This window comes from Herpailurus yagouaroundi, unplaced genomic scaffold, assembly GCF_014898765.1.
Source record: "Herpailurus yagouaroundi ecotype Mexico unplaced genomic scaffold, PumYag 203, whole genome shotgun sequence".
NCBI classification, from domain to species: Eukaryota; Metazoa; Chordata; class Mammalia; order Carnivora; family Felidae; genus Herpailurus; species Herpailurus yagouaroundi.
The window spans coordinates 6,959,740-6,984,504 of NW_024412434.1; the positions used below are offsets into that span (position 1 = coordinate 6,959,740).

Consider the following 24,765-nt stretch of genomic DNA (forward strand, 5'->3'; position numbering starts at 1 on the left):
AGATGTTCACCGTGTTGGATTAAACTACACATGCAAATGTAGCCTTTCCCTACTGTGGCACCACCAACAGGCTGCAAGGAATTGAATAGAGCTGTATTTTAAAGGCTGAGGAATTGCCAGGAACACGACATAGCTTGAAACCATCTAATTCTGTTGTCACCTGACAACAGCCCTTGAGCCAAAGAAGAGAGAGGCAAGGAGTAACTGACAGCAGGAAGGAAGTCCTACTGACTTCAACTGTATTTTCTCTTCTCTTCTATGATCACTTAGAGGCTTTGTGCCTCTAAGATTACAGATGGATACCAGTGGGCCATAAAATCCAGAAAAATGTAGAACTGAAATTAATCTCAGCTAGGTGGGCTCATATCAAGTCTTTCACATACTGAACAAAACTTTTTCCTTACCTTATTGCTGCAATCAGTTTTAATTAAGCAATGGCAATGGTAAGCAACTGAAGATTATCTCTACAATCTAATAAAACTATTTTTTAAAAATTTGGGAGGCGATACAGAGAAGTTATGAGAAAACATTAAATTTGTTTGTAGTCTATATTCAGTTAACTAGAATTAAAACTTTGTATTAGAAGATCTTTGTAGATTTAAATTTCCCACATAATTAAATCTGCTCCTGAAAAGTAATACAAACTTACAGTGTCAGAGTTGTTCTATAGATTACAAAAAAAAAAAAGAAAAAGAAAATGCTAACACGTATTTTATGTGCCTCAATGATCATTTTAGACTTTAAAAAAAAAAAATGTCCAATGTCCAACTTTACAAAGAAAATGTCCAAATATCTGTGAACAGAAAATCACTTCCTTTGGAAACTCTAAACCAAATATGCTTTTTAAACCTCTTTTTAATTCTTAGTACAGATTTCTTGCCCAACAGAGTAAACCTAACTGAAGAACAAATCAAAACTAGCTTTTAAAAGAACTGTATACAAGAACACTGACACCTGTTTGTTGGTTTCAGATGTGAAATCAAAACAGCAGAGCCACGAGGGTGCAGAACTTACTTGCTCCGTAACAATTCCATTAGTGAGTTCCCCAAACAGGTTAGAGTTTCTGACCTAAAATTTAGATGGGCAACCATTTTGAAAAGCACCACAAACTGTAAATCTGATTTCTGAATAGCAAGAATTACACACCACAAACACGAAAAAGTAACAGCTAAAGAAAAGTGACAGGTATGATGTGCCAGGCTCTTGACCTAGCACTTTCCTACGTACCTCACTCAAAACAATGTGTGAAGTAGGCACTACTGTCGTCCCCCCTGTGACAGATGAAACAGTGGGGCCCCGGACAGGCTGAGCAGTCTACCAGGAAGCCAGGCTGGCTCCAGTCCCCTGTTTTCTAGCACCGCACTATTTGCTTCTAAAACTGAAAATTATTCCACAGGAAATGTCATGGAAGTTCTATTTCAATATGTCTCTATTTCGAACAGGAAGAAAGGAGGTTTCAAAAGTAAAAGAATACTGGAAATATATAGTAGAAACAGGGTTTTATTTTTGAAAACAAAAGTGACTAATATTTTAAAATACAATGTACCAATATTTTTACAGATCTGGCTTGGAATAGCTCGAATGCAGTGAATGAAGTGTCCGCACTCATATCTTAAAAACATGACCATTTTTGGAAATCACTACCAACCTGTTTTAATGTATATGTGAATAAGAGTACAGTACTTTGCTTGAAGAATAAAAAATAAAAAATACATACTAAAGAGTACTAGCAAATTCGGAAGTTTTATTGTATCCACTGACTACATACGTACATATCTAGAAGTCCTTTTAAATGATTTCCACCCAGAGACGGATGTAGAGATCAACAATGGTTTGATCTGAAACCGGATTTTTACCACTTTCTTTGTACAGTTTATTTAAAGAACATTCCGATCTCCTTCCACCTGTTCCTCGTGGCTGACAGCTCAAAGTGCCGGTGGAAAGGAGGCTTATCAGACTGAAACCATCCCAGAACTTCAGACCGGAAAGGGGCCCCATGAGAAGATCAGGGGAAAGTGGTTCCAGGTAGTCCAAGGAGCATGTTACCGCGGAAAACCAGTTCTTGCAGGAGGAGCCATCATGCCTGAGTACTAACTGTTCTTTTCCCGTTGGTGCTGGTGGCATTTTCTGGACCGCTACTTTTTATGGATTCCAGCAGGCTTTTAATTCTTTCACTTGCGGGCTTCTTCCTTACCCTCTTGGCGAGAGACGCGCTGTTCACGACAGACGGCAACAGCAGGGCCGCCAGCCCCCAGGGCTGACTCCTCGATGAGGAAGGCCGATCTTTATCTTCCTGATTTAAAATCCAGGCACTTTCTCTGGCCAGATCAACAAATTTTTGTAGCTGGCTTTGACTTACATTTTTGCTGATGTTGAGAGAAGTTTCAAAAGGATTCTGAATGTGTAACGGAGAAGATTCAGGTTTGTTTTGTTCCCTTCCCTATAGATTGTTATAAGGAAGAAAAATGCATAAATACACGAAAAGCTCAGACAGAACAACCATTTGGTTTAATAAAATGTTAAAAAACATGTAAAATCCCAGCATGAACTTTACAGAGTAAAGGATTTCTTTCCCAAGGGAACCAGGTATGTGTGCATGTCATGTGAACATGTACTTCTGATTTTTTTTTTTTTACCACTGTAGTTCTGTGATTATTCTTTAGAGAAAAATAAATTAGGTTTATGAGCTATGGATGATGATGCTCAGATGAGAGGCACCTCAACTAAGTCAACCAATAGAAGTATTCTTAAAATAGCATAATTTTTACCTAACAGGATAAAGCTAGGAAGGGTAAAAAAAAGGACAAAGAAAAATAGCAGAAAATAAGATGAAGACACTTATTTTTAAGACTTGCTAAAAACATAATAGAAGCACACAAAATTAGAATCCTTAAATTAAACACGGTAATTAATGTTTCCCAAGTATAAAATCAGAAAGGAAGAGAAGGAACAAAGGATTATTCATTATTCATTTTAAAACACTGGAAGTTTCTTATTATATTCCTAAAGATCCAACTTCTATTCTGTGAGGCTCTAACAGGTACAACAACATCTCACAGAAGTAAAAGAAATGCTACAGCTGTGATCACACGACCAGCAGATGCAGTAGTCTCTACAAGCTTTTCCTCTTTCAAAGGCTATCACATGTATTACTCAACTATTACAAAGCAAATGGCCAAGATTCCCCAATGTGAGCAGCACCTAGTGATTCCCTAACTTCTCTCATGCCCTAGCCAGCAGTGGTCCTGCCTATCCATCATCTTTGAGCCCTGGGGGTAAAGTTCAAAAAGGATAAAGAACTTCGTATGATCAGCGACCTTTTTCTCATATGGAATCTAACTCCATACTAGCTTGCATTTCAGAGCTCTGTGTCCCCTCCCCTGCCCTTCCCCACACTTTTTTTGTTGCTGTTAAACAAAATCTCCATGAGCAGGATAAGAGTTAGGCGAGAATGAACAAAGGCGAGCTAAAGAAACAACAGAAAAAAATGCCTGAGGATGTGTTTTATGTAGCCAGTCTTACAATGGTTATAATTAAGTACCCAAATGCTAAACACAAACCCAGAGAGCTACCTCAAGTATCCCGCACCATGAACAAATTTTGCCTAGGGTTCTGCTCTAGATTTTCTTGTTTTAGAAAAATGTCTATCATTCCAGCTACTCAGATGAACCAAAATCATAAATTCATTTCCCTAAATAAATTTAGGGCTCAAACGGACAGAATCACTAAAACCTCCATGGCTGTGTATCCTACTGCTTCCACAAACACAAAAAGCAGTTTAGAAAGAACTGTATAAGGGCACCTGAGTGGCTCGGTTGGTTGAGGGTCTGACTCAATTTCTGCTCAGGTCATGATCCCAGCATCCTGGGATCAAGCTGCATATCGGATTCTGAGCTGAGCCTGGAGCCTGCTTAAGGTTCTCTCTCCTTCTCGCTCTGCCCCTCCCCCACTTGTTCTCATTCTCTCTCTCAAATAAAAATTAAAAAAAAAAAAAACACTGTAGGGGCACTGGGTGGCTCAGTCGGACTCTCGATCTTGGTTCTGGTTATGACCATGCACAGTTCTGGAGTTCGAGCCCCACCTCGGGCTCTGCGTTGATTGTGTGGAGCCTCCTCGAGATTCTGTCTCTCCTGCTCTCTGCCCCTCCCCTGCTTGTGCTTGCTCTCTCTCTCAGAAAAAAAAAAAAAAAAAAAAGAACTGTATATAAAATTATGTTTTCCAGAAACATTTTTAGAATATATTCTGTATTTTGAAGGATGTGGTATTAGATGCTGAAAGAGCTGGTTTTTGCTCTTCCAAATAATTAGGTGACTGATCTTACTCAAGTTAGGCAGCTCCTACAGGCTTCAATTTCCTTATTAAGTATCTATTACTGCAGAGTTGAAACACAGTAACACATTAGAGTACTTTGTAAACTAAACTAATTCAGTATTAGTACAGCAGAAGACCAGATACTTAATCACCAAATATTAAAATATTATTTACCTGTCGGATATTTATGGAATTTTTATTGAAAGCGAAATTTCCAAAATATTCAAAAAATTCTTTCAGTAGTAATTCTGCAAGAAAATAAAACAAGGAGAATAAGAGGAAGGTCTATTTCAACGTTAAAAAAACGCAAACAGAGAAAGAAAACACCTACCTAGTGTTTCTGTGTTTCCTGAAGGTTTAATTTTATTCAAGTCACGAACAAAGGTACAGTTGTGGCCTTCTATTACACATTTATCTTCTGCATCTTAAATAAACAGAAATGGAAAATATTTCACACTCTATTTCAAAGATATTGGCCTACTTCAGAAGAGAAATTCAGAATTAACTAAATCAAAGTTACAGATGAATGTGTCCTATCATTAGTCAATGCTATGTATGTTTACAGTTAATAGGTCTTAAAACTCCATTAAAAAAAGATTTGAGACTAATTATACTACAACGAAATTAGCATTACATTTTTTTTTTTTTTTTATCATACTAGAACTATCAACAACCCAATGACTCTTAATCTACCTTTTCAGGAAATCGGCTTCTCAGTTATACATGAAAATGCAGACAGTTCCCATCTTTCACCAGCTCTAATCTTGGCTCTATTTTTTTATCAATAATATTTAATCTCCTCTCCATTTCCGTCCTTACCACCCTTTCATGCATATTATTTTCAACAATTCATCCGTGACACAAACTGAATGCTCTGAGAGTTTTGAACAACCTCTGGCAAGTTCTAAAATGCAGTGATCTAGCAACCAGAATTCACCACCACATAGTAAATGGCATACTGGACATTAGCATTCACCTTTTCTAATAGTATTTGTACCTACAGAAGTAATCCCTTCCCTCATGATAAATATACAGCCACCATGAAATCCCTCAGCCATTCTAATCTACATTCCACTGTACAATCAGCAGGCAAATGCCCACTCTTCAAAAATCTAATTAACAGCCGCCTCATCTGAAAGCATTTCCTAATTCCAAGTGGGCCATCCTTGTCCTGTGCCCCATAAGCACTTGTCTGACTGCACTGTGACTGCAGGCACGCTTTCCACTCCCCTACTCCACGCTGGGATGACAAATGTCATGGTCCTATTCATTATTCCCCCTCCCCACACCCAGTCCAGCTACAACAAGTGTCTAGCATACAGTAGGCACATAACCAGTAATGTGAATGATCAATGAATGCCTATGATCCCCAGCAGGGGGATTAAATATAGAAATTAGAAAGAAATAAATAAGGGTCCTTCAAATTTTTGTTTTTTTGTGTGTGTGGTGTTGGCATTTTTTGGGTAGACCTGGGTTACGAATGTAATTTCTCAAAAATTATTCTAGATCCTAACATGTTAATTTTAATAATTTATAGTACCCTGAAGAACTTGTTACACTTAGTTACACTTAGGTTTTTTATGGGACCCAGACACATGTTTTATTCTTTTACACTATCAACAGGTTATACTTCTTGTGACAACAGTGCCAGTCACATATGTCGATGTTCTTTTAGTTTCTCAGAAATGTATGTCCAATTAAAGCATTCCTACCATAGAAAAATGAGCTCCATGTCAAAATATTTCTAGGGCTAAGCTGTCTCTGTGACCACTGCTCTTCACTAAAAGGGTTTTTTAACAGAAAGCATTAAAACTTGAAGGAAAAAAAAGTATCTTCTGATTTAAGATGGGACCATCTTTGTTTTTTCAAAATCCCTAACTAAGGCATTCAAACCTAGCAGCCTGGCGGCCAAGGCTCTCCCCTCCTTTGTCTGTCCCCCATTGTTTACTGTAACACCCAGACAACATCTACGCAGTCCAATATAACAGTCACCAGCCACAGGTGGCTATTAAAATAAAATATTCAGTCCCTGGACCACACTAACCATATTCCAAAGGCCTAAGAGCCACAAGTGACCAGCACCTACCCTATGTACAACATGGATACAGGACACTTCTATCATCATAGAAAGTTCTATTGGATAGTGCTGCCTTAGAAAAATGATTCTCAGGGTGCCTGGGTGGCTCATTCAGTTAAGCATCCGACTTCAACTTAGAACATGACCTCACGGGTTGCAAGTTCGAGCCCCACGTCGCGCTCTCTGTTGTCAGTGCAGAGCCCACTTCAGAGCCTCTGTCTCCTTCTCTCAGCCCTTCCCCCACTTATGCACTCTGGCTCTCAAAAATAAACATTAAAAAAAAGGAAAAAATTATTCTCAACCTATTCTGACACAGGAAGCCCTATCACTATTAGTTTAAACCTGTGGCACTTTTTTCTTAAAAGTATTATACGAAACACCGGCAAAAATTAATAAGTAAATACAAACTCTCTCAGTTGTAAGGAAAATAGCCATGTAATAAGCAACTTAACTCACATTAGGAGCTTGATGACACATTCCTTCAACTTCACCTTAAGTGAACTTAAAAACTATGAAAAAGTAAGGTTATGCATTTACTAAATTTGATTTTCTGGCTTCCTTGGGAAACCTTAGACCCTCACGGATTGGTACGTCAATTACTCTTTCAGCAGAGTACACATGACGAATGAAATTCACTGAATAATGTTCTCGCAGCCACAGCCAGATCGATAAACTTACCCACATTTTTTCAGGGTACTAATATCCACATTATAATAACTCATAATTAGTCACAGAGATCACTACTGGCACTTACCCAGGGGCTGCAGTACAGATAATCCTGTCTACGGGTTGTGTGATTGTTTACGTTAATCTTTCTGGTCAAATGAGCAAAATCTACATTGTGCCAGCTACATGCATTTCTAATAAGTAACCTGAAGTTGAGAAGCACGAATATTAGGGACATAACAGGCATAAAGTTCATATGAAGGCTTACTATTTTTTTCTTCGATAACAAATCTTTTATGATTCCTGGTTTTTTACGAGGAGCTGGAGCAAAACTTGAATACCTAAAAATCGTATAACTATGTTCAGCTTCTATTATAACTATTAACAGGTCCAAACCTTCCAGAGGTCAGTAGTAATTAAATGGGATAAGCAAAAAGGTGATCCCTGCTGTACTAATTAACGCAGGCTGCTGCATATGGGGCAGGGAGTCCTATACACTTAGACATTAGACACACTGGCAGTTTGCTTCCTTCTAACCCACCCAGCCAGAACCCTTTTTGAGAATGCACATCCAAGCAACTGCCTCTCAAGTGCCTGGATGTAACTTTGAGAAGAGTGTAAGTGTTATGGTTATATCCGTGTTTCAAAGTAGCTTTACTGATTGTCTTGTAGCTCACTCAACTCCAGAATGCGACTCATACTTAGACACTATTCTTCACATACGTACATCTATAATATAGACTGTTCCCTATTAATCACTTATGCTAATCAACAGACAGGTGAAGTTCTACCTGCTCCTCCCACCATGCCATATGCTCCAGTGACACTCAGCCTCCCTCGGAGGGAGCCTATATACCAGTTATGAGCACATGCTATGGGGTGAAGGTGATGAAACGAACACAAGCATCTATCTTCACCCCCTCCCAAAACACCTATGAACTGACAGTAAAATGACATAAAATCTTGAAGACAGAGAACAGAAGAAATAAGAACCAAAAATTTTTCAGTGGAAGAACAGATGGACAAGTAGCAAAGACTTAGGAACTCTGAAAAGACTAAATCCTAAACTAGTAGTAAAGAAAGCCAAAAAAAAGGGACGCCTTGGGTGGCTCAGTCCGTTAAGCGTGTGACTCCTGATTTCAGTTCAGGTCATGATCTCATGGTTTGTGGGATCAAGCCTCTTGTCAGGCTCTGTGCTGACAGTGCCCAGCCTGCTTAGGATTCTCTCTCTCTCTCTCTCTCTCTCTCTCTCTCTCTCTCTCTCTCTCCCTTCCCCACTCTCTCTGTCTGAAAATAAATAAACTTTAAAAAAAAAAAAAAAAAAGCAAAGAAAAAACCAGATCTACAAGGCAGAGCTCTCTCCCAACAACTCAGGAAATAGAAACACCAGGTCTAACTGGAAGCACCATGACTGGAAGCTCCCTGGTTAAAGAAGCAGTTAGACTCCCCCAGATCTCTTCTTCCCTGACAGAAAACCTTTAGAGTACTTTGGAGTACTTGGAGAGGGTAAAGAGAGGGTATCTACACACGGAGTTACAAGGCATGGCTGTGGTTGGGAAAATTGTTCTAAAAGCAAGAAGAAAAGCACAGTAAATATCAAAGTTACAGCATGCTAGTAACTGGGTCTTTTGTTCCAGACCAAAACAAAAACAAAGCAAAAAAAAAATTTTTTTTAAGTCATCTCTGGGGGATCTGAATAGCTCAAGAGGAATGACCTGGGGAAAGTGACATAAAAAGTGCCCACCAATGCAATAGTCCAGCTACACTGCTCTACAATGAAGCTCAGAGTCAACAAGCCCCACCTAAGCTCAGAGATTCAAATGAACTTTTTAGTTTCCAACTCAAACATGAGCAGAAAATCAAAGATTATCAGACACCTGAAGAAGGCCTCTAAGAGGACACGAAACTTAAAAAGTGAAATAAAATGAAAAAAGCTACTTAGAAACAAAAGAGGCCACATAAGAAAGAATTAATTCACAGAATAATAGATGATTCTGACTATTCTGAGAAAAGATTTAGACAACCGGTAGCAAGTTGGAGATTCAAGTAATGTTAAGCACACAAAAAACTAAGCAAACAAACTATAAACTCCAAAGAACAGAAAAAGTTGGGTAGGAAAGGAAATTAATTTTAGTTTACTCCATGGATTAAACAGGAATAGCATTTACATAGTCATAATATATAGAATGCAAAGCAGGGGAGCCTGGGTGGTTCAGTTAGTTAAGCATCCAACTCTTGATTTCAGCTCAGGTCATGATCTCGCAGTTTGTGAGATTAAGCCCTGCTTTGGGCTCTGTGCTGACAGCATGGAGCCTGCTTGGGATTCTCTCTCTTTCTATCTCTCTCTCTCTCTGCCTGTCCCTTACTCACATTCTTTCTCTCAAAAAAAAAAATAAATAAGCATTAAAAAAAAAAAGTGCATAGTAAAATTATGCTACAGCCATATTCAGAATATGAGGGGTGGAAGAGACGTGTGTATGGTGAGGGCTACAGGGGGAAGAAGATAATTCCTCTTTTTTCATAAAGGGAAGTCATATATGATGCTTAAAACTAAAACTCAAGAAACATGGTCATTGTTTTGCAATATATACAAATATTGAATCATCACACTGTATACCTAAAACCAATATAATGTTGTATAGGTCAATTATACTCCCCAACTACATAAAGAAATTAAAGCATTTTATTTTGAGAATATGGTTTAAAACAGCAAACAGATCATCTAAGAGTTAAAAGTGGTGCCCACATGGGGCGCCTGGGTGGCGCAGTCGGTTGAGCGTCCGACTTCAGCCAGGTCACGATCTCGCGGTCCGTGAGTTCGAGCCCCGCGTCAGGCTCTGGGCTGATGGCTCGGAGCCTGGAGCCTGTTTCCGATTCTGTGTCTCCCTCTCTCTCTGCCCCTCCCCCGTTCATGCTCTGTCTCTCTCTGTCCCAAAAATAAATAAATGTTGAAAAAAAAAAAAAAAAAAAGTGGTGCCCGCAAAGGACAAAATGACTCGAAGGCAGAGGCTCAGAGTGGAAGTTATTGTTATGAAATTTGTAGAATCTTTTACTCTTTAACTATTTAACTATGTGTATCTGTAACTTTGATAAAACTGAACTTTAAAAATCATAGTCCTTTTGGGACTCCTGGGTGGTTCAGTCGGCTGGGCATCCGACTTCGGATCAGGTAATGATCTCACAGTTTGTGAGTTCGAGCCCTGTGTCGGACTCTGTGCTGACAGCTTTGAGCCTGGAGCCCGCGTCAGATTCTGTGTCTCCTTCTCTCTCTGCCCCTTCTCTGCTCACGCTCTCTCGCTCTCTCAAAAATAAATAAACTTTAAAAAAAAAAAAATCATAGTTCTTTTCACCAAACATCAATCATTAAGACAGTGAAAAGAGAACCACAGTTATGTATTTGACACATAAAGACATACACATGTATCCATAACACGTGACAAAGGACTCGTATGCAGAACATATAAAGGATTCCTGCAAATGAATCCCTTAAAAAGGACAGATAGGTGGGACGCCTGGATGGCTCAGTCAGTTAAGCATCTGACTTCGGCTCAGGTCATAATCTTGCAGTTCGTTGAGTTCAAGCACCCCGTGTTGGGCTCTGTGCTGACAGCTCAGAGCCTGGAGGCTGCTTCGGATTCTGTGTCTCCCTCTCTCTCTACCCCTCCCCCACTCACGCTCTATCCCTGTCTCTCAAAAATAAATAAATATTAAAAAAAATTTTTTTTTAAATACATAAATAAAAAGGACAGATAGGGGTGCCTGGGTGGCTAGGTCAGCATCCTACTCTTGATTTCAGCTCAGATCATAATCTCAGGGTTCCTGGGACTGATGAGCCCTGTATCGGGCTCTGTGCTGACGGCATGGAACCTGCTTGGGATTCTCTCTCTCCTCTTTCTCTGCCCCTCCCCCTACTTGTGCGCGCTCTCTCTCTCTCTCTCTCTCTCTCTCTCAAAATAAACACTTAAAAAAATGTTTTTAAATAAATAAAGAGAGAGAGAGTGCAAGAGAAAAACAGGCAAAAGACTGAAAGAAACATCACAAGAGATACCCAAATAGCTGACAGATAACATATATGTGTATGAAAAGGGGGTCAATGTCATTAGGGAAAAGAAAACCAAAACACACCATGATGCCACTACGCGTGCATTTGGAATAGCTACCATAAAACAAGATAGTATCACGTGTTGGCAGAGACAGAGAGCAATTTGAACCTGTACATAACGCCTGTGGGAGTTTACACTCTGGAGAACTGTTTGGCAGTGTCTATTAAAGCTGAATATACCCAAATCCTAAGACTCAGAAATTCTATTCCTAGTTTATACCTGAAAGACAGGAGTACCTATGCTCACCAAAAGATATGTGCTAGAATGATATGAGCAATTACTTGTAATAGTCCCAAACTACAAATTATTCAAATACCCATCAAAAATAGAATTAAAAATATCTTTTGGTATCTTCACATAAAAGAATACTGTACAGCAATGAGCATGAATGATCCACAAATATGCTAATAGTAGGAACGAATCTCCTCAACACAATGCTGAGCGGGAAGAAACCAGACACAAAGCAATACACATGACATGATGCCCTTTAGCTAAGAGACATAAACAGGTAAAAGCAAGTCCATTGTTGGGAAGGGGTGTGGGGATGTGTAGGGACTTGGAGGGAACACACCAGTACTTCTGCAGTATTTATTCAGTCTGAGTGATGTTCACTTGGGTGTATTCAGTTGGTCAAAATTGGTGTGTGTGTGTGTGTGTGTGCGCGCGCGCGCGCACATACTTCTGTATTATATTTCAGTTACCTTAAGAAATTTAGAAAACCTCTCAACGCCTCAGTCTCTTCACCTATAAAATGAAAATATAATTCTGCCTCATAAGACTTGTTGGGAGGACTGAATGAGATGGTGTGTAAGATTTTTTAGCTAAATGCCTGGCACAGAGTTAGCACTCAAGAAATTGTTCGGCAGTCAAGTCACAGAGCTACCAATGAAAACTTCCTGCCATTCGGGGGTTTCTGCAACACTACCAACAATACCGTACCCAGTCATTTCTTCCTCAAACCTTTAATTCATCACAGGAAAGAAGTCCTAAACAAAAAACTGTAATCAAACAACTGTTTATAAAAGGAAAATGCCACACGAAGCACTAAGCACAGAAATAAAGACAGTAAAGCCAAAAAAGGAGAGAAAGCACGATAAGAGACATGGGGGGTATGAGGAGAAGTGGAGATTATACAAAAACACAGAGAAACAGAAATTCAAGAATAACCAAAACATGAAAGTTGCCATCATGCTCAGTACAAAAAGTTTTCAATTTTATAATGTTCACCCAGCATCTGAAACCTACTTACTGAACTTCCACTATGGACCCAATCCTATGCCAGGAACAGAAGATGCAGAAATGAATCAGAGACTGCGTGCCCTAGAAAGGCCTGGCCACCTTGGGTAGATAAATCGGCTATGTTACAGCTGTCAACGAGCAGGTGTGCACCAAGGACTTGGAGGCCACCAGAACACCACCTCCTGCGAGGAAGGCGGGAGGGAGCCAGACAGGGGTGACCTAACACGAGAGATCTGGGACTCGGTTTGTCTTCTTTCTTCGCTGGCCTAATCTTGAGGAGGTTCTCCACATAAACTGAGGAGGTAGCGAGAAAGCAATTTCAGGCAAAGACAAAGATGTAAAAAAGACCAAAACACCTGAGGATCAGCGAGGAGTTTAGAGTGCTGCCGCTCCCGATTTGCACAAAGAAGTGAATGTGAGACGAGAGGAGGAAAAGGACGATCAAAGAGACCCCTAAATACAACTCTACAATGTTTGGACTTATTCTAAGCTCCAAACAGTGGTTTATCAAGTCCTAGAAGTGCTCATAGGTGTTCCACAAATTTATGCGCCTTTTATTAATAAACAAACAGGCAAGCAAACGTATTTTTTCTTTTTTAAGAAATAAGAATTGAGAGCCTCTATTTGGATATCAAGTGAGGGGCACGACTCAGAGGAAACAAAATGTACACAAGACTTAACTCACTCAGCCCATCAATCATAGAATACCCAAGACGATTTTGATTATTTCATGGTCTAACACTGTTTTCATTCTTGGCCAGAGACTGGTGAATACATATCAATGTGGAACCACTGGTTAAAATCAGGAAGGGTAAAAAAACATGGAATTTGAAAAATACTTAAATGAACAGAAGAAGAAACTTTGATAACTTCTTAAAATACTCACCACATCCTTAATATACATTCACTTATGAAAAATTCTTTGATAGCAAATTCAAGATATCACTAGAACTTCAAAACCAAAGATAAAAAAGTAGCAATAATTCTGTCAAATTTGCTTTTTCATTTATTGACAACTCATTTCATTTATTGGCAATTTCAGAGTAGTAACGGCAACAACAAATTCAAACTTAGTGTTTAAAAGCTAACACAGAAAAATTTTAAACCACCAATGTGGTATTTTAAAACAGAAAATTAAACAATTCCAAAATCAGTTTTGTCTGTTTTGATGCCATTAGATGTGAATAAATTTAAACTGTTTTAAAAAATAGATTTGAAATAAAAACTCAACATACTGTAAATGTGTCCATAGATCATATTCTTTTTCTAAAATAATTAGCAGAAAGTTTTTAGAAAGTTACTGAAGGATTTCAAGAGAGAATAATACAATCAGAGATGAATTTGTGAATATCACTCTGCTAGTTACAAGTACATTGGTGGGAAACAAATGGGGCTGAGGAGAAAAGGCAGTAAAATGTTCCCAGGAAGGGAATGTCAAGGGCCCAACTCTGGGAAGAGTAGCAGTACGAGTAAGACTGGACTAGAGCCATCAAGATGTGAGGGATAGTCTGCTCCCAGCATAAACTTGCCTTAGTTCTTCCTACTTTCTACAGATTCTACTCTTTCCTTATTTGCTGAACTCCAAAAGTTCCATGATTTTTTTCCCAAAACGGTCTCTATGAGGGCAGTTTTAAGCATCAATGCACACAGCAAAGGTTAAAGAGGAAGCACTATTTACAGGTTGCTTACTGGTGAGGATCTCCCCACATTTAATATTTAATGCGTGTGTGTATGTATGTCTTACGTCTACCAGATTGAGTTACCTTAGAACAACGTCCATATCGTCACTGCACCAAAAAATAACACCTGATGTAGAATAAGTCACCAATAAATATTTAGTGAATGAATGACACCAAACAATGAGATGAGCACAGCCATGGATGCTGCCCATTTATTTCAACCTCAACAGTGAGATATGTGACTACTACCCTACCTTCTGAAAACTTCCCAGTTTCCATTAACCCATCATACTGAGCTTTTTTAAAGCTCAACTTTAAGCCATGCAGTACTTAACAGCGTTCACAGGAAGGAATTACTTCTAATTTGGATAAGAGAAAGTGGCACAGATGAGAGAATTTAGAGAAGTCACAATCCAGGCAGAAAAACAAACAGCATGAACCAAAGTGCTAAGACAGAATACAAAGAGTCATCACCATAGTGAGTGGAATGTGGGAGCACATGAAGAGGAGGAATGAGAGAAGGGGCTGGGAAATCAGGGACGGCTCCATAAGTGAAGATCTCAAATACGAAGCTGAGTAAACCGAGGTTTACTCCACAGGGAATAAAATCTCTTTTAAGGTTATTTTAAACACGGAAGATTCAGGGATATACCTTAGAAGTATTATCCTGCAGCAATACACAGGACGGGCAGAAGATAGAGCATATATACATTTTCAGTGTATCCCTTGTTTACCTTCCTTTTAGAATTTTTAATTTTTTTTAACGTTAATTTATTACTGAGAGACAGAGAGACAGAGCATGAGCATGGGAGAGGCAGAGAGAGGGGGACACACAGAATCAGAAGTAAGCTCCAGGTTCCAAGCTGTCAGCACAGAGCCCGACGTGGGGCTCGAACTCACAAACAGCAAGATCATGACCTGAGCTGAAGTCGGACACTTAACCGACTGAGCCACCCAGGTGCCCACCTTCCGTTTAGAATTTAGAACTCTAATACTTTAATATCTCTTCTGGCAGTCTACCAAAATGTCAAATAATTTGTGACATAAATAACATAATAATTTTAAAATAATTCACCTAAGACTGCTTGTAAACTTTTAACTAAAAACCACATTTAGGATCTTTAAAACATCATGGAACAGTTTTTAGCTTCTTTAAAAATAAATCTGGGGGCACCTGGGTGGCTCAGTCACTTAGGCGTCCAACTTCGGCTCGGGTCATGTTTTCACAGTTTGTGAGTTCCAGCCCTGCGTCGGGCTCTGTGCCGATGGCTCAGAGCCTGGAGCCTGCTTCAGATTCTGTGTCTCCCTCTCTCTCTGCCCCTCCCCTGCTCATGCTCTGTCTCTCTCTCTCTCTCTCTCTCTCTCTCTCTCAAAAATATATATTATGTATATTATATATATAAAAATATAACTATAATTATATACATATATATTTAATATATAAATAAATAAATACATCTGGAAGTTCAGATTTGGAAAGCCATCCTGAAACTATGATCCACTCAGAAGCTGTATCTGGCATAGGTTTTTTTTTTTTTTCCCAATGTCATTCCAGGCTTGGTCAACTAAGAGAGAGGTTCCAACTGTCTCATGATAATTGTAAACAACCTTGCCAACTGACACAAATAAGGCAGAACTCTAAAGACCTCAGCTTTGCAAATCCTCTGCTCTCATGACCCCTGGTGGGCATTAAAAAAATAAAAAACACTTAAATTTTAGATTCACAATGTTTTAAAAATACAGAAGACAAATTATATGACTAATAAACAAACACACGTCTTTGATAACACATGGTAATTATATTATTTAAAACATCAGAAAGAGAAAATAGATTGCTTCTAGTCTTACCTGCTAGGGTTTTCAGGGAATCTAGTGTTGGAAGAATAGGGGGTGATCTCCTCTGGAGAAAAAAGATGACCATCATTGTAAGAGAGAAATTTGTAATCCAAGAACCAGGAATACTACTCGTTAATGAGTGTGCTCGAGCCCAACATCGAATACTGAACACCAAGGCTCTCACTCGTGAATCAAGAGCACCATATATATAAAGGAGTTCAGAACTTTTCAAGGCAATCCTTCAAAAGAAAAAAAAAAAAAAGAATTTTCAAACCACCAAATTATGGCTCCAGACTAGAATAAAACACATACCTGGGAACATATGTAAATATCTTACCATTTCTGAGTGTATTCAGAACACCATGATCAGATAATCAGAAGCATTATGTATTTGCAACATAAAACTGAATGTGAATGGTTGATTATCAAACACATTCATTACCACTAAAATATTCTTTAAATGTTGACAATCATGATGTAGTTGTAAAACTTAGAATTTTTAAATCAAAGTTCCTAAACATGACTTAATTAAGAGAAACGCTACAGATGTGCTCTTTAGTAACTATCGATAAAGACAGACACATTAGTAAGTGAGAGGCTCTACACCTGACTTTCATGCTTTGGTTATCTAGTTCTTGGCAAGCAAGGAAAACACTGTACTAATTTTATCAAGAGTATAAATGTCTTAAAACTCAGGCAAAATTACATACGTCTAACATTGATAAAAACCAAAACCTATGAAGATAAAACGTCTTTTAAAGAAACCGACCTTTAGAGCCAATTTTCAAAAAGCTTCCTATTCATAAGTTACAATGCAAAAAATTATTAATCAGAAATATTTTAAAGTTAAGCTCCTACTGATCAAAACATGTCTTGTAATGTCCCAAAGAACCGACAGAGGGCACAAAACCATTAACGGTATCAACTTCAAACTGTGAAGTATCAAAACATTTCCTTCCTGAGTTTACAGAGAACAGAAGAAATTGCAAATTAGAAATTCAAGGTGATTACATGTTTTATGTAAATGAATCTGAATTAAGTTGCAAATAAATGTCAAATAATGCCAGGTATTCGATATAAAGAAACAATGCAGGAATATAAAAACCTGAAAGATTTTGGAACAAATTTTTAAAAACCTGTCCCAACAAGACAATAAAAATAACACTGCTACAGACACAGATGCCATTTTGTTCTATCACACATGCTATACAGAAAATATAATAATGATAGAAAACGCAGTATGTATACTTATTTTTACTCCCTTGGGCTACTTGAGAGAAATTCAGAAGTACTTAGCACTGCCTTGTTAGTGAACAGGAGTTTAAGCAAAACTGCTCTTGAATGGATTTTCTGAATCTATTGTTAGTACAGATTATCTAACAGATAATGTAGTGAAATCTAATGCATGCAGTGAGAACACTACAGTTCTGACTTCAACTCCTGCATTGAGAAGCTTTCCCTGCTAAGAACAAAAACGATAAGGAGTCAGAGTAGGAAAGAACTTGTCACTCCGCACCCCATTTTTTTAAGGAAACAGGCTGCTAGGATAATAAAATGAAAATATGCTAAGGAAAACACTTATACAGACTGAAGCTGCTTCGACCCACTTTCCATCCAAAGCAAACACCATCTGGGGTTAGGGCCCTAAGTTGTCTATACCCAGAGGTTCAGGGTCAACCCCAATGTGCTACTTTATTTTCTAAGTATACTTAGATGACTACATACAGAAGGTCTGTTACAGGTGTTTTCATGGTATCACACTATGTAAGGTAAGAACAATGAAACAGTTCTCCTCAGATGACGTTAGGTATGTTAACACTTCAAACACAGCGTCCTAACATTTTATTTATGAATATCAAAAAGCCAACAGATATATCTAAGAGAAAATATTTCCAATTTTTAAATCCAAGTATTCAAAAAATTTTGAAGTTATTATTAAAGCATGTATAAAAGTCCAAAGCCACTGTTTCTGTACAAGAAAAACTATGCTAACACCTTATGATATTCACATTTAAGATGACAAAACAAAGATATAGTACCTATTGTTAGTAGTCAAATCACATTGAAATCCAGAGGCCTGGTGTGAGAACCTCACGAGAGGACACCGAGCATTTAAGATTTTTTGTACACCCACACAACCAGGGCCAAAGTGGTCAAGGCATTCTCCTATCACAGACAGGATCTTCTGAGTTGCAATTCTTTCTGAAGGTACATTTTTCACTTCAAATTCCATCAGAAAATTTCCCGAGGTCTGAACAATAAAAACATTTGTAAATGGGAGCTTTTAATAAGAAGGAATTTCTTAAATAAACTCTCTAGAAGAAAGCTCTAAGTCATTTTCAACAAAACAAAACACAAAAAACACACATTCAAGGGGCACCCCGGTGGCTCAGTTGGTGAAGCGTCTGATTCTTGACTTCCATTCAGATCATCATCTCATGGTTTGGGAGATCGAGTCCCATGTCGGACTCTGCACTGACCGTGTGGAGCCTGCTCAGGATTCTCTCTCCCCCTCTCTCTCTGCCCCTCCCCTGCTTGCATTCTCTATCTCTCAAAATAAATAAACTTAAAAATAAAAAAGAAGAAGGGAGGCTGGGTGGCTCAGTCAGTTAAGCGTCCGACTTCGGCGCAGGTCGTGATCTCTCAGTCCAGGAGTTCAAGACCCACCTTGGGCTCTGTGCTGACAGCTCAGAGCCTGGAACCTGCTTCAGATTCTGTGTCTCCCTCTCTCTCTGTGATTCTGTGTCTCCCGCTCACACTCTCTCTCAAAAATGAATAAATGTTTTAAAAAAAAAAAAAATCAATGGGGGTGTAGAGAGGGGGAAGGGAAAGGAAGAAAGAAAAATAAAGCAAGTATGTGGAAAGAAACGGAGTACCTCATGTACTCTTGATAATTTACACTTCCTAGTTCTGGTTCTTTCCTAAGACTCATTCACATTCCTTGCCTTGGGTTCTATGACACTTCCTCTACTTTTTTAAAAATTTTGTTTAAGCTAGTCTGAGCTGGTATCTGTGAATAAGCAAAGAACATTAACTAATACGGTTGACAATTAAGAGGGGAATAAAAGACAGCACCCTAACTGTCTTAACAAATAAAGGACTCATGGGTCGGCTTTAGCTCAAACGGGGTTACTTCGCATGTGGTTACTAAACAAATAAAGGACTCGTTAAGCAAATTACAGTACATTCATTTAGTGGAATACTGAAAAAGATGCAGTAGACTGAACTGCCAAGACACTATTAACTGGAAAAAAAAATCAGGTTATAATCTGCAAAGATAAAGGGTTTTATTATAAAAAGGTAGAAGGATTTCTACCTGCAGAGGAAAAAAATTCAGAACAAAATTCATTACATTATTCATAGTAGTTACCTCTGCAAGTGGTGAGACCATCAGAGATATTTACATTATACATTTCTGGAACTATTACTCTATAATCAGAAAAAAAGACATTAAAAAATATACAGGTGTGACATGTATACAAACAATCCCCAGAAATAAACATGTTGTATTTTCTCTATTTATTTCTGTCGAGACAAGCTTTTTATTAAACTAGGAAACTTTTATATTGAAGAAAAAAAATGGATTTCCTTTAAGAGCATCAAAATTTCAAAAATCTAGCTTAGTCCTTTTGTTAAAAGATCTTAGGGGCGCCTGGGTGGCGCAGTCAGTTAAGCGTCCGACTTCAGCCAGGTCACGATGTCACGGTCCGTGAGTTCGAGCCCCGCGTCAGGCTCTGGGCTGATGGCTCAGAGCCTGGAGCCTGTTTCCGATTCTGTGTCTCCCTCTCTCTCTGCCCCTCCCCCGTTCATGCTCTGTCTCTCTCTGTCCCCAAAAATAAATAAACGTTGAAAAAAAAAAAAAAGATCTTAGTAACTTCTGGTTCCCTGGTCTATTCGATTTTAAAATTCAAACACACACCAATATATATGGGAAGGAACCCAAACAAGAATAACCAACAAATAGAGCACAGAACTACTCAACAGAAAAGTAAAGAAAAAGAAACATCTTCTATCAGGATAAAGCAGTACCAGAAGAAAGAGACAGGTTTGAGGTGAAATACTCTCAGGATAGAAAAAAAAAAGGGGGAATTGGGAGATTAGTATCAGACTAGTATCAGCTGTGCTGGACTCAGATGCAAAGAAAGGGTTAGAAGTATTCAGAAGAAAGGAGATAATGAGATTTTCACTACAAATGAGACAAAAATAAAATCGCTGAGGCAACAAGTGAAAATGACACCAGAGAAAAACAGATTTGAGTAATGCAGTAATTGAGTTCCAGTCTAGAAACTAGAACTAGCTGTGAACTATAGGCAGGAATGTGAAGTTACAGAAGGTATTCGCCAAATACTCTGCATTGCCTTTCTGACATTTAGGAGGGTGTCCCCCTCCTGCCCCTCTAAAGTGAAGCACAGTCACGTGACTTGCTGTCGCCAATGAAATACGAACAGAGGCTTCACAAGCCACTTCCAGGCAGAGCTTTAAAAGCTAGTGGTCCATTCTCCACTGTGCCTTTCCACTGCTTCGGTGCCAGAAGCACGGGCACGGGCGGTGAAAGCTGCTCAGCCTGGGTGCTTAAGAGACCCGTGCAGAGTGCCCCTACTGACCTGCTTTGGCCACACAGCCTTAGCAAGAGATTAACAGCGAGGTGCAGAGTTTGGGGAGGTGTTTATCACCGAAGCATAACCTGGCCTAATCTGGCTCATATAAGAAGCAAGAGATCAATAACCACATGGGATAATTCTACTTAGATAAATGCACTCCACAGAGAAATAAAACACTGCATTATGGAATAAAACACTGCAATTATGGAAGATGCAGATGATGAAAAGCACATCTATAATGAGCAGAAATAAGACCCCCCCCCAAAATTACTCTCCTCTAACAAACAAATAAAAATAAGAGAAATTTCTCAGACGGCCAAATCAATAAACATTTCTTACTAATTTTGCTATTCCTCTGCCACCTCTTTGTTTCAGATAAATTTTTAAAAAATTTTTATGTTCTTCCTAAGTTACTCTGGTATCATGCCAATATCTCATAAAAATAAAACACAAGGTAAGCGCCTTGCCCACAGCAATAATTTAGAGAAGAGGATAGGACTTGGCCACCAATTTTTACTTCTGTTACCTAAATCCTGTAATACATAAAACCCTATCAGAAAAAGAAAAACCCTATTAGAAAAAGAGCAAGATTTTAGCTTAAAATTTTGTACTGAGGTGCTTGGGTGGATCAGTCAGTTAAGCATCGGACTTTGGCTCAGGTTACAGTCTCGTGGTTTGCAAGTTTGAGCCCCACTTCGGGCTCTGGGGGGTGTCAGGGCAGAGCCTGGAGCGTGCTTCGGATTCTGTGTCTCCCTCTCTCTTCCCCTCCCCTACTCGCACTCTGTCTCTCTCTCAAAAATAAACAAACATTAAAAAAAATTTTTTTTTAATTTTGTACTAAAATGATATTTGTGATAACTTAGGCAGCACATTTCACTTGTGAGCATCGTTCACACATTAAGAAACATGAAAGTTTACAATTTAGTTGCTAAATAACTTTCCCTTACTCATTAGCAAATCATCTCTTTCTAGTGCCTGTGATGCACAAAATATTCTACATAGTGCTAAAAGACATACAAGAGTCTAACACACTCTTCCTAACTCCCCTCAACTCGGACTGAATAAAATAAGCACCCAGAATTATAAAGCAAGGTGATGTGCCAAAGGAGACACAAACCAAGAGGAGAGGAAGGAGAGTGCACAATTGCACAAAGCTGTCCAAGAGACTCTTTCATGAAGTAGATGAATTTAAAAGTGCTTTTGGTTTTCATTACATTTCATTTTTAATATTTCTAGTAGCAAAGCTATTATAATCTTAAACACGCACATATTTCAAGGTACACATTTATAATACATCTCATTAGTTAAGCCTACATACCAAATAACATCAAATTGCTTAGTGAGATTGGAGCACTGTCTTTGAAAACATCTTTTTGGAATACCTCTATATTTCAGAAATCTAAGACCCAACTAAAAGTTTCCAACGCTTACCTCTGCCTCCAACGGAAAAAACTGTGTGTTTCCTACCTGCATAATAATGAAATAACTAGTAATATGGCTGCTGATGGTGATCAACATTGGAACACTTATTACACACTGAGCACCGTCCTACGTGCTTCACATGTATTAGCTCGATGAAGCCCTCCGGCACTCCACGAGCCAGGTGCTATAGCACCAACCCAATCTCACAGCTAGAAAAATCTAGGCACAGAGAAGACCAAAATAACTTATCGAGGATCACACAGCTAGTAAGTAGAAGAATTACTCTTCTGCAATTTGGCTCTAGAGCCCGGGCTTTAGCCATTACAATATATTATTACACTCCTTGATTATTTAGCAAAGTCTTTTACTTAAAATAAAAATAACCTAGCACAACTTAAGTGTCCCTGCCAGGAATTTAATACAATTTCAAGTACATGTTAGTCTTACTAAGAATGATCCATTTCATTTTTATGTGTTTTGTATTACTTTAATTCAGTAAGTATATACTGAGCAGAACATATTGAGTTATGCCAGGCACTGTTTGGGATAAGAAAATGAACAGACATGGTTGCTGCCCTGCCCTAGCTTACGATATAGTGGGAGGAATATATCAGCTGCTAACTAAACATAACACAGGAGGAATCTGGAGACAGAAATATGAGCAAGATACTACAAAAAAAAGAGTAATTAATTCTGAGAAGAAAAAAATCAAGATGGTGTCAAGAAGGCAGAGTAAGAACTGGCCTTTGAAAACTACCAGGGTACGGCAGTCAGGGAATAGTGGGAAAGAGCACTCCCCACTGAAGAGACAGATTAGCCAGTATTCATGTTCTAAAAGTGCCTTATAATTTGGTAATTAAACGATGTGATTGGAACACTGGGTAGACAAAGACATATAATGAGAAATCGTTACTAAAATTAATTAAGAGACAGATCATTTCAATACTATGCTAACGAGAAGACCCATTCTATGTCTGTGAGAAGATCCAATCAGTCTTTTAGGATAACTCCAGTATGGTCCAAAGATTGGAAAACCAAGACATGACACAAGAAATGAGGTAGAAAACAGCATACTGTGACATTAATCTAAGTGAGAGTTTATAAGGAACTGTGCCACTATAGCTTTGAGGATGTACATAAAGGGGGAGATACGAGAGATAACTTAGAATCAAAGAAGATGGCAAATATCAGGAAAACGAAAATGCCACTAATTAACATGTGAAACATACCTAAGCACTTTCATAAAAACTCACCAAGAGTATCTACAAAGAATGAAAAAAGTTTTATTTTCAAAATGGTAGGTTCAAGTGTCAACTGGACATCCACGTAGAGAAGATTCCTAGTTTGAAATACGTAAGAGAAGACAGAGGTTTATAAAAACCTACATTTTATAAACACACAGAAGCCTTTTCCAAGCTGTAACTAAATGAAAGCGTCCCTCATATTGTGTGGGAGAATGGCGGAGATACTGGTTCACTTCACCTGTTACATACGCATGTTAATAAGAACTGAATGGAATATATAATTTCCAAACTCGAAGAGGAGAAAGTGGGATGAGGCAGGAATAAAGCAGCAATCCACAGGAATAAAAGGTAGAGGACAGAGAATACAGTCACTGGTACTGCAAGAGCATTGTATGGTGACAGATGTGACAAGACAGACACTTGTGGTGAGGACAGCATAACATATGATCTTTTTAAGTACTGTACACCGGAGACTTATGTCACATTGTGTCAACTGTACTTCAGCTTTATTTTTTTTAAAAAAAAGCAGGACTCCAATAGGAGGAAGGAAAAGGAAATGAAAAGCAAAGATAAAGCACTGAAAAACATAAATAAAAAATAACACAGTAAAAATGAACTCAAAAATTATCAGTAATAATGAATAAACACATTGACTTCAAAGACTCAAGATCAGAGTAAAAGCACAAAATTCAGTGATCTGCTATTCATCAGAGATATTCAAAATACAAGAGCATGTATAAAGGCTGAAAATGAAGATACAAAAGATACGTGAAGGAAGTAACAAGTGGTCATCTTAACGAAAAAGAATTTAAGGAAAAAGCGTGTATAGAGATAAAAGACATAATTTAATGATAAATGAACCCAGTCAGAAGATATAATAATCATACACCTATATACCTACACGTTGCTAACACAGCCTTTGAACAAAACAGAAATCAAAAGAATTCCTAGGAGAAATTAACAAAACCAAACAAACATCATGAGATTTCAAAATATTTCAATAACTAGATCACACAGATTAAAAAAAATTAGTTAAGATACAGATCATTTGAGTAAGACAATGAATAACCTTGGCCTAATGGAAAAACTTCAGAACCCATGGAAAAAATAATCATTTTATTATGTGTAGAATAGTCACAAAAAATGATTCTACGTTACACCAATACGAAGAAAGACTTTACAATTCCAAAGAGTTAATATCAAATAAACCATATTCTTTAACCACAATGGTTATTAAAGTTTAGAAATCAAATTATAATTTTATTAAGTCCAAAGATTACTTTTAGTGACCTAAAGCAATACAATTACCTTGTTGGCGCTGAATTTTCCAATTTCATCCAGATCCAAAAACATGTCCAAGTCACATCCCAATTTCCCAAAACTGTTCACCGAAGAGCCAAAGGGTCTGACAGTACAGTCCAGGAAATACGCAGCCGCTATATCTTCAATAAGAGAACAGGTGAGGTATCGGAGCTTAGTGTTCTCCTCTGTTAACTGCAATTCCTTCAGCAGAGTGTTCAGCTGATCATCTATCTAGCTGGCCAAAACAAAAACAGCAACATATAGAAAACGTACAGGTCACATAAG

At 38.3% G+C, this 24,765-nt stretch overlaps 1 protein-coding gene across 1 annotated transcript in view; it reads right to left on the minus strand.

The window, feature by feature from the left end:
- Positions 1–1,482: 1,482 nt before the first annotated feature.
- Positions 1,483–24,765, minus strand: part of MTPAP (mitochondrial poly(A) polymerase) — a 32,991-nt gene continuing 9,708 nt past the window's right edge. The window contains exons 4-9 of the mRNA XM_040451081.1: positions 24,487–24,711; positions 17,951–18,162; positions 15,924–16,150; positions 4,643–4,735; positions 4,486–4,559; positions 1,483–2,440 (exon numbers count right to left, since the gene is read on the minus strand). Of these exons, the coding sequence (XP_040307015.1) occupies positions 2,078–2,440; positions 4,486–4,559; positions 4,643–4,735; positions 15,924–16,150; positions 17,951–18,162; positions 24,487–24,711 (1,194 nt within the window). The 3' untranslated portion in view covers positions 1,483–2,077. The remainder of the gene's footprint in view (positions 2,441–4,485; positions 4,560–4,642; positions 4,736–15,923; positions 16,151–17,950; positions 18,163–24,486; positions 24,712–24,765) is intronic.